The 10,688-nt window shown below is 34.0% G+C and overlaps 1 protein-coding gene across 1 annotated transcript in view; it reads right to left on the bottom strand.

Annotated features, from left to right (window-relative positions):
• Positions 1 to 2,016: 2,016 nt before the first annotated feature.
• The window catches only part of LOC138701210 (serine protease gd-like), a 34,417-nt gene continuing 25,745 nt past the window's right edge, over positions 2,017 to 10,688 (bottom strand). The window contains exons 9-12 of the mRNA XM_069827870.1: positions 9,471 to 9,583; positions 9,099 to 9,266; positions 6,551 to 6,707; positions 2,017 to 2,281 (exon numbers count right to left, since the gene is read on the bottom strand). Of these exons, the coding sequence (XP_069683971.1) occupies positions 2,076 to 2,281; positions 6,551 to 6,707; positions 9,099 to 9,266; positions 9,471 to 9,583 (644 nt within the window). The 3' untranslated portion in view covers positions 2,017 to 2,075. The remainder of the gene's footprint in view (positions 2,282 to 6,550; positions 6,708 to 9,098; positions 9,267 to 9,470; positions 9,584 to 10,688) is intronic.

Raw genomic sequence — 10,688 nt, 5'->3', positions numbered from 1 at the left:
ACCTTCATCCCATTCAGACACTAAATAACCTGAGATGTTGATACAGCGTCTAAAATAAGCCATTAAAAATGATGGCAGTTGTTCCGCAATAACTCAGTCTTTCGGCAGAAACCGAACACATGTCCAAGTGTTTCAGTCTCGTCACAGCCTGGGTGGCGGCAATGGGTTGTGTTGAATGCTCTACTTGGGACTGACCGTACTGCAGAACTATCTTTCACTGTTATTTTATAGAGATTTCCAGGAAAAAAGAAACAACTAATTTAATTTTCTATTAGCAGTAGCTAAGTAAGTTTACATAATAAAGCTACTGGCTGCAAGTAGCAGGGTCTAAGGCAGTGATGGTTCTAGGAAAAATATTTTCTATAGCTCGACTGAGACTGAAAGTAGTTTTACGCTCTCACATACTCAACTACTCATTCTGGGAGAAAAAAAAAGCAATATTCATATCATTATCTCATCATCAGTAAGTTAGCCTATAAGAATTCATATAAGCATGGATTTCGTTTCCAGTTACTTATTTCAAGTAGTTACATCTTCATTTTTGGAAGGTTGAAGAAATAACTTTTAGTTCTGATTTTTGGATGAAACCAGGCTCACATGCCAAATTATTGGACGTAGGTTCGATTGTTCGATTCAGAGAGAAGGCAGGTCGAAAGGATTTCTCTCTCTCTCTCTCTCTCTCTCTGCCATAATTTCCACAACTGGAAATGAGTACAGGGATTCTTTTCTTAAGAATGAAATTGAATCGGTATTTGTTAAAACAACGTCAGTCACAATTTTTGTGATGTTCAAGTTTGTCGCTATTTCGCTACATTTATAGTTAAACATATCGTTTGGTGTTAAAATTAGGAGATTTATATATTATTTATTATGTTTTATTTAACTACGCTCGCAACTGCAGAGGTTATATCAGCGTCGCCGGTGTGCCGGAATTTTTGTCCCGCAGGAGTTCTTTTACATGCCAGTAAATCTACTGACATGAGCCTGTCGCATTTAAACACACTTAAATGCCATCGATCTGGACTCGGATCGAACCCGCAACCTCGAGCACAGAAGGCCAGCACTATACCGACTACGCTACCCAGGCCGAGTGTGAGATTTATGTATTCATAATCAATCTACAGATAATTAAAACTTTAATTTTGTTTAAACAACAGTTTTTTTTTAAGTTTTCTACCAGTCTGGATTTCATGACTTAAGTTGTTTTAACAAATATCGATTCAATTAATGAATAGTAAGGTTTTTGAATAATTTCAAGGAAAAATTGTTCCGTTGTTTTAACAAATATCGTTTCAATTAATGAATAGTGTGGTTTTTGAATAATTTCAAGGAAAAATTGTTCCGGAACCGGGTATCGATCCCGGGACCCTTCGCTTAGCGCGAAAACGCTCTTCCGACTGAGCTACCCCAGGAACTATACATGACACCGTCACAAATTTTTCCTTGAAATTATTCAAACCTGTTTTACAGGGAGATACTACCTGAAAGCCAGATTTGTATAGTATGGTTTTCGTTACTTCTGTCTTCACGTTCAGATTTACTTTATAATAATGGAATGTAAATTCGTGGAACAGAAAGTTATACTCTAGATCATATATACCCAGATAGGTCGGCCTTATAGGCTTTGACGTTAACAACTTTTGTCAGGTTTACTTCGCTGCCATCTAGTCGTTACATAAGGAGTCACGTCATAATTCCCATTTTAATTGCATTAGCGACTGTACTGCCATCTCGTGTTCTTTTACGGCGGACGGGTGGCGATCCTGGCGGTTGTTCTCTTCAAATTGCTGCCGATTTTAACATAGCGATGAGTTATCTGTTACATATATGATCTAGGGCAACGTTGTCAGACAGAGACTAAACGGAGCAGAGCGCTCCACTAGACTGGTTGCGTGCTCCGGTGTTTCCACAGACATAAGCAAGTTCAAGCTCCGATCTAGCTCCACAACTGGTTTTGGAGCGTACAACTCTGACATTACTGATCTAGGGTTATACACACATCTGAATAAAACAAAATAATGATAACATTTTTTTATTTAAATAAATGACACAATTGTAAAACATGGCACATTATCTTAAACTATGAGAGTGTTGATCCAGTCTAGGTAAGGCGCAATATCTTGGAACACGATATAATTATTAGTATCACAAACTTTATTGTCGTTATCATTTGGTCTACTGTTTGAGACAATTCCACGAAGTTGCCATACCACAGTGCCATCTCTCTGAGCCTGTGGAAACAACATACCACCACCACTGTCACCATTACATACACTGCTTCCTGTAAAAAAAGAGTGTAATGTATTAGATTAAAGGTACCGGTAGTATAGTAGTGGTGAAAAAACCGGACCGACCCTTGTAGCTGATTTCAGAGCCTTGTTCACTCCAGAGCACGATAGACTGGTAACTAAGACTTCCGTGGTCCGAATCCTGCCTGGGAAGGAAACTTTTTTTTTGTTCCTTATTCAAATTTATTCCCAATACTTTTTGATTTCTGGTAAAATTCATGTTCTGGGAATAATAAGTTAATTACATAGTAAAATATCGCTGTAATTGAAAAGTATTGGAAATAAATTTGAGTAAGGAACAAAAAAAAGTTTTCTTCCCAGGCAGGATTCGAACCACGAAAGTCTTAGTTACCAGTCTATCGTGCTCTGGAGTGAACAAGGCTCTGAAATCAGCTACAAGGGTCGGTCCGGTTTTTTTGCCAATACTGTACATTATTTCATAAATATATCAGATTATCTTACAAAGGAAATACGGTAATTAGATAAAATCTACTATTCTCAGTCTTCCATAAAATGTACTTCAGAATATTGTAATTATGCTTAAACGTCAATATTAAATAAACACTATTTCGGTCCATTAAATTAGCTGCAGCTGTAATGAATTATTTAATAAAGGTTATAGGGCCTATATTACATAGAGTGAACCATAAGTAATATCATTAATTTCAGGGGTTATTCTTTGGGATATTTCAAACAAAAAAGTTTAGTGCAATTTTGCTCGTTTTTTCTTTTTAGTTTTGTCCTTTAAATGTGCGGAAATTTTATGTGAACAAATGTAACTGTTCGTTCTGATCAAATTTCTGCATATTTAAAGGACAATAGTAAAATGTTGTCAATAATTTATAATCATAAAATACACTGTTCTCTTAAATTGACTGAACGCAATGGCTTTCCCTAAATACGCTATGAAATGTTCTATATAAAACAATTTTTATCTCGAAAAGAAAACAAAAACGAGCAAAATTGTATTAAAATTTTCAGTTTGAAATGTCTAAAAAAATAACTCCCTCAAATTAATGACATTACTAACGGTTTTTCCTGTATAAATTATTGTTAAGAATTTCATTTACGCTGAAAAGTTTTCCGTATAATTTAGTATAATTTGAATTATTATATAAATTATATTTTATTATATTTTTCTTTTTTATATTGAAATCTATTGTTTGTTTTTGTATAGGCCTACATTACAGTCTATTTTTAAATATAAATTTTCACTGTATAGGAGATTTAATAATTTTTGAAACTATCCTTTTTTATTGTATCTTATATATTGCGGTTCATGAAATTTTATTATATTTTTTATTTGCAGATTTTAAAAGATTTAAGTAATTATGTTAGTTATTGTTTTATAAATATTAATAACTATTGTTATTCTGTTGCAAAGTGTTACTTGACTTTAATTGTACCTGGTTTTGCAAGAAATTAATTTAATTCATCTATTAATAATATTATATTCATATATTTTAGTTTACATTATGTTAATGTGAATATTAAGGGGAAGACATTTCAATATGCTTTTATAATTTTCATTAAGTATAACCATCAATTTCATTTATGCTTGTTAAAATTGTATTTCAATTAATTTGTAGGTCTATTACTCTATTAATTAAATGTTTTATTGGAATGTTTTACTTAATTATTTCTTATTCGTAATTATAATAGAATTAGTAGTCAATAACAATCGAAAAGTACAGGAAAAAATTACAAATATCGCATTCCTGATAGAGGTGATATATTATAATGATCTAATTCATTATATTACTGCAAAACTTACTGCTGTTTCTATTGAAAATGAAGGAAATGATGACCTTATCCGTGGACATCGCTTTGCAACGGACAAGGATGTGTGCAATTGGATAAGATTGTGGCACAGTCTAGTATATACAGTCACGAAGCTTGAGTTGTGAGGTTGCTAGGAACAATAGACTGTGCCGGTACTATTTCGCATTGTCCGTAATGAGGCGATATTAGCTACCCTAGTGGTTAGCAACTATATATGGATGCATATTTACTACGTATTCAGCTTCGTGACTGTATATACTAGACTGTGATTGTGGTTAGCAGTCTAAAGACTTCTACAAGAAAGGGATTAACCGTCTTGACTTTCAGTGGAATAAATGCATTAACAGTTGTTATGGTAATGTTCTCATTACAGCTGGTAAAAAGGAGGATTGCCACCACGGATGACACTTTATGGTGACTGACTCGTTTTCGTTTGACTGCCCTTTGTAAAAGTGAACTACTGGGAAGTTTGTAGACTATAATTAGTGGATTTTAAAATTATAATGATCAATTTATAGAGTAGCCTATAAATTTTGATAATAACAGTATGTGAAGTATGTTGCTTGGCCCTCCCCTTGAAAATATTCTGGGTTCGCCACTGATCGGAGTCCATTACGATAGGATTAATAGGTTCGAAATCTTGGATGTGTCTGCAGTTTTAACAGCACAAATACGTAGCAAAAAATCTTACATCACAAAAATGTAGGTCACGTTCTGATTCTAAGCCATAACATTAGAAAATTATTCTCTAGCATTGCTCATTAATTCTCTGTGTGAACATATCGAAGAACTTTTATTTTTGAACGAGAAATAAATATATATTGTAACTACTAACTTGCCTTTTCGTTTATTTTCAGAATCAGCACATTCAAGTACACGGTAATCACCTTTATTTCGTGTCGTGGCAGAATCATTGTGGCTATCATTTGTCCGTAGAATGTAAGTATAACCATGGAATTTACATCATTCTATTTTTGTGTGAGTACAAATACACTGGTGGACATAATTCTGGAAACTTATTGGTTTTGTATTGAATTATTATAAGATCTGCATTGATTCACAGATTTATTCAATTGAAAATGTTATTCCTGACTGATTCGTTAATTACGGGGTTACAATAAGGGTATTATATTAAACCCTGAATATTTTAACAATAAATAATTATTACTATGTGGGAAATTATATTCTTGTCGTTGAAGATCTAAATATTAATTTTCAGATTTAATTATAATTTTTCATTATTTACTGTAATAAAAACTAGTCCATTTTTGATTTTAAGATTATTGTTGATCGGTAGAAGCATTGTTGAGCACTGTTAGCATTAAATGTGGACATTATTAGTGAGTTTCTATCATTAGTCTGACTTAAGATGTCGTTAGGTTAACATCTGATGGCTTTACAACAAACTTTATTGATCATTTTATCACAATGGCTCCTCGAAAGGACTGGACACCTTCTAGGGCAATCACACTTCGAGAAGAAGGTTACACATTCAAGGAACTTTCAAGAAAACTTGGTAATGGTACTACAATGTCTGACGTCCAGAAGGTATGGCAGAAATACAAATACACAAAATCTTGTAAAGCAACACTTAGGATTGGTAGAAAAGCTAAAGTAAGTACAAGAGATGTAAAGCAGATTTGTCGATTAGCATTGAAAGATCGAAGGAAATCTTCTAAAGAGATACGGGAAGTTCTACACAGCAATTGGCTTTGTATTTATGTAAGGAATGTTCGAAGGAAATTATTTGACAATAGACTGAAAGCAAGAGCATCAAAAAAGCCATTTCTCTACAAAGGTCAACGAGAAAATCGTGTAAATTGGTGCAAAAATAATCAATCATGGACCAATGATGGCTAGGCGAAAGTGATATGGAGCGATGAAACAAGAATTTCTATATTTGAAAGTGATGGAATCAAATACGTTCGTCGCCGAAATGGAGAAGCTTCGAAACCTGAGTGCCTAATCGAACAGTCCTCGCAGAAATACTAAGTCCACTGATTATTTATTGTTGAAATATTCGGTATTTAATATAATACCTTTATTATAACCCCATAATTAACGAATCAGTCACGAATAACATTTTCAATTGTATAAATCTGTGAATCAATGCAGATGTTATAATAATTCACTACAAAAACAAAAAGTTTCCAGAATTATGGCCACCAGTGTACATTAGACAACTTTTAACGTTCTTATGCAAAGATATTGTACTGAATATATAAATGGTCGCTAACAGTTATTTCACACAACTTCACTAAATTAACTGTTCTTATCTACTTCGTGAAATATGTAATAAGGAAATATTATGTTCCAATTACACAAAACTGATTATTATTATTATTATTATTATTATTATTATTATTATTATTATTATTATTATTATTATTAGTTCTTAATTTATCTAAGTTATCTCCTTTCGTCACTTTTCTGGCATCAGATACTAATAAACTAAATCTTAATTTTTTAAGTTTCCTTACCATTTCGGAATCCTGCACAGAAGCTTGTTCTAGTAGCGAACTGTGAAAAGAACGTGGGATTGCTCCAAATACATGTCGTCGTGTTCACTACCGGCATTTTGACCATCTTCAACTTGTTTCTAGTCTGGCCAGCCTCGTCCAAGCCCCACCCAACTACCTATTACAAAATTTACAAAATTAAATTATAAAAAAGTAAGCTGGCGATATTGCTGTAATATGATATGCAGAGTGGAAGTGGTAAACTCTGCATACTGAAGGGGCAAATGCAATATATTAAAATTAGAGGTTGTGGGATTTAATCGATTAATCTAATGGATTAATCTATCAATTTCTGTTGTAAGATTAATCGATTAAAATATTTAATTGAATAATCGAGTCGATTAAAATTAATCGGTTGTAGTTGATATTAATTATTATTTTGTTAATACAAACTCATAGCCTACTAAAAATTCCGACAATATTCCTCTCTCGGAAATTGCTTACTTAAAAGCTCAATAGTACTGTTATTTTCTAACTGCAAAGCAGGTAGCGTAGGAAAAATCTTTGAACAAACACTTCAGAAAGAGATGAAGATATGAGGACAGTGACCTAGTCTACCTCTATTGAAAGTTGAAACACAGTGCGAAGCCTTTATTAAGTCTTATGGTTTTCCAAGAAAACTTCCACCTTGTTGTCAGCTCATCTTCCTAGCATATGAAATACATACTTTTCTGGGATTCGTCCCCCTCATCCCTTTATAAAATAGTCACGTCTACACTGTGTGCAAGTGAGAGCGTAACTACCTTCTTCTCTTTCTAAAATCTGATAATTCGATTACAATAGGAGCCAGTCTTCTGTTTCGACCGCTGTACTTTTGCAGTTGCAGTTTCTGTACTGAGTTTGTATATGAAGGTTGTGTGTTTAGTTTGATAAAGAAAAAAAAAATCAGTTTTCTGTGGTCTGTGAAAAGTGTAAACTCCATTATGTCATATGAGAATTTGAGAGGTAAACTCGGTGAAACGTTTAGATTTAAATTGAACGATCATGGAGAAGTGCTTGACAGAAGAAAAGTTTCTTCGTGTTTAGTGATGCAGGAAACATTGTTACTAAACGTAGAGCGGCACTTATTTCGGAGCATGTGAATGCACTCACATTTTTTAAATCATGGATAAAGCAGTATTAACTAGGTGAGTCTTCATATTTTTTGTTATTTATGTTTGTCTAAAAAATTCCAGGAGAAATTGGCACAAATTATAAGCCTCATAATAAATATGTTAGTAAATAACTAAAATAGTTGTTTTGTAATATAACGATACAATATACCTATACAGATATACATCATTTAATACTTATTCTTATCACTGAACACAAATTAAATTGAACAATAATTGCGTATTGCAGTATATTAAAACATTTTTGAAATCGATCAAATTGAAATAGTTAATCGATTAAATATTTTGATCGATCAACAGCACTAATTAAAAAAATAAATAAATAAATCTATTATGCGTTTTGTAATTAAGTCCATGGTTAATTAGAAAATTAGGCTGAAAGTCTGCTTAAGACACTGCAGTAGAATTACCAGACATCCTGATGGTAGGAAATAACGATACGTGTTAATCTTTTTATTTAATTTGCAAGGAAACCGTCCATTTTATTTAAAAACTGCGAAGGGATAAGTTATTCCTTATCAGTTTCTCTAATGATAAAAGTAAAAATTGGAATCGTACGAATAAAACGTATCGAGCAAAACAGTGTTAACATTCAGGGGAAAATTATTTTTTCTGAGAAAAGTAATATGGTACTGGATTTTTTTGTTGTACTCTATGCAAGGAATAAACTGTTAAAACCTGCACAATCTTATATTACTTCCACCCTATAGACTCGTCCTATACTTTTGTTCGCTCAGTACATGAAGTCTTTGACTCCTGTTACATAATTCGACAGCAATATTACAGCTCATACTTTGTTATGTTATTACTGAATGATGTCATTGCTTTCTATTACGCGTAAAAGTGACATTTTTCTCATTTTCACCTCCAATAAGAACGTAGTCTCATATATACCCTAATGGTATTACAGCTTGTCCAAGTCAAGTCTGCGAGTGGGGATATCGGGATGGAATGTAGAGGCAAAACACAGTTGCCACATAGGTCACTTGACGCTCAGATTTCAACGTGTGCACATCGTTTAAAATACACTACGGAGCGCACGCATTTGTTGTCCTTGTCTTCAGATAAAGGCAACAGTTACGCTGTCTCCCAGCCTCCCCCCTCATGCAACTTTCTCTCCTACGCCCACGCTTGGCAATCAGAACGCCAAGCCTCACTGTCAAGCAGAAGCAGAAGTACAGTCTATTTCAAAGCGTCTTAAATTGTTACCGCTCTATGAACTCAAGCGCAGTAGGAAAACTTTGTTGTCATATGAGACTGTACTGGTCTCCTCTCGTTACCGCCTCCTTTCACTACAGAACTGCCTCCAACTTCTCCTCTCGGCTCGCAGACTGAATTTGGTCGAGCTGTATGTGGTAAACAAGTAATGCAGTAAAAATGAAATGGCTTAAACTTACCACACCTTCATTGCCGATTATTTGACTCAGATCTGTATTTCTCTGGTTCCAGATACATGCAGGTCTCACATATAAAGTATATTCCACAGTACTGGATAGAATTAACAGAGCAATATCTGCCTCCAAATTAGTGGTGTTGAACGAAGGGTTCACAAAAACTTTTTTTACCTGTAAATACACAAAATTTCTCAGTTTCAAACTCTAAAATGAACCTTACACCAAGAGTGTCTTTCATAGTTTTTCTTAAAATATTTCTCTAATATTTATCATACTGGAATGTAATTCCGTAAGCCTATGCCATTGGGTATGTAGCCTACTTAGTTAGCTTTTTATTTAGACGACCTTTTAAATATGAGCTTTAAGAAAACTTACCTCCTTCTCCTGTGAACCTTCCTCTTTGCGGTTTCTGAGATCATATCTTCCAAGATAAACAACTAAGTCACTTTCATTGAGTGTTTTACCAAGTCTGGTGACACAGTGGGCGGCTAATGAAAAAAGAAAGAAAGGAAAGCTTGTGAAAATGACAACAATAGAAGCATTATAAATACAAAGTTTTCATTAAATACTTACATATTTAACTTTAATAGAATATAATTTGTTGTGTATATGTTGAATTATCTATTTATTTTTGCAACATTGGACAACTCTGTCTGGTTAGTTGCTGCGGTAAATTACATTTGAGGAGGTCAGAAGCAAAGGTGTATAAGTGCACTTAGTTATTTGTGAGAAAATGTGGTTGAAAGTACTTAAGATTTCGTAAATTCCCTCCAACATCGAGAAATGGGGCTGTGGTTTACAGTGCCGGTCTCTTCGTATCAGCACAGTCTACTATATACAGTCACGAAGCTTGAGTTTTGAGGGTGCTAGAAACAATAGACTGTGACGGTACTATTTTGCATTGGCTGTAATGAGGCGATATTAGCGATCCTAGTGGTGAGAAACTATCTAATGTTTGCATATTTACTACGTATTGAGCTTCGCGACTGTATATACTAGACTGTGGTATCAGTCTTTCTGTACCGTACAAATCAAAACAATTGAAGGAGTCACAAGCAATGGGGTATAAGAGCACTTTAGTTCGTTTTGAGAAGATGTGATTGAAATGTAAATTCAATAATATTTTAGTTTTAATTTTAATTTGTGATTTAGTTAAAAGATACATTCCTTTGTCATTATGAAACGTGATTACTATGTTTTTATACGGTCGTTCAAACTTTAAATGTTCGCTCTCGAAAACATGCAAGAAATAATATATGCATCATATTTTGCCTTGGAATCCCTGAATTGAAGACTGTTTGTCATTTCATGGGGAAGAATGGAGCTTATGAAATGGACAGACAAAATAAGAAATTGAGCTGTGCTAGAAAGAATGGGTAAAGAAAGAATAATGCTGAAACCGATCAGGAAAATAATAGGCCTAGAAATTGACTGGGTCGCTGCCTAAGAGGAAACTGCTTACTGAAGGTGCACTGGAAGGGATGGTGAAGGGAAAGAAGTTCGGGACAGAAGACGTCAGATGATGGACAGCGTCGTATGCGGGTGTAAGAGGAAGGCGGAAAAGAAGAACGACTGAAGAATGCTACGTTTGCA

The sequence above is a fragment of the Periplaneta americana genome, chromosome 6 (assembly GCF_040183065.1).
Source record: "Periplaneta americana isolate PAMFEO1 chromosome 6, P.americana_PAMFEO1_priV1, whole genome shotgun sequence".
Classification (NCBI taxonomy): domain Eukaryota; kingdom Metazoa; phylum Arthropoda; class Insecta; order Blattodea; family Blattidae; genus Periplaneta; species Periplaneta americana.
Note: the sequence above shows the minus strand (reverse complement) of the source record. Positions and strands in the feature narration are given on the sequence as shown.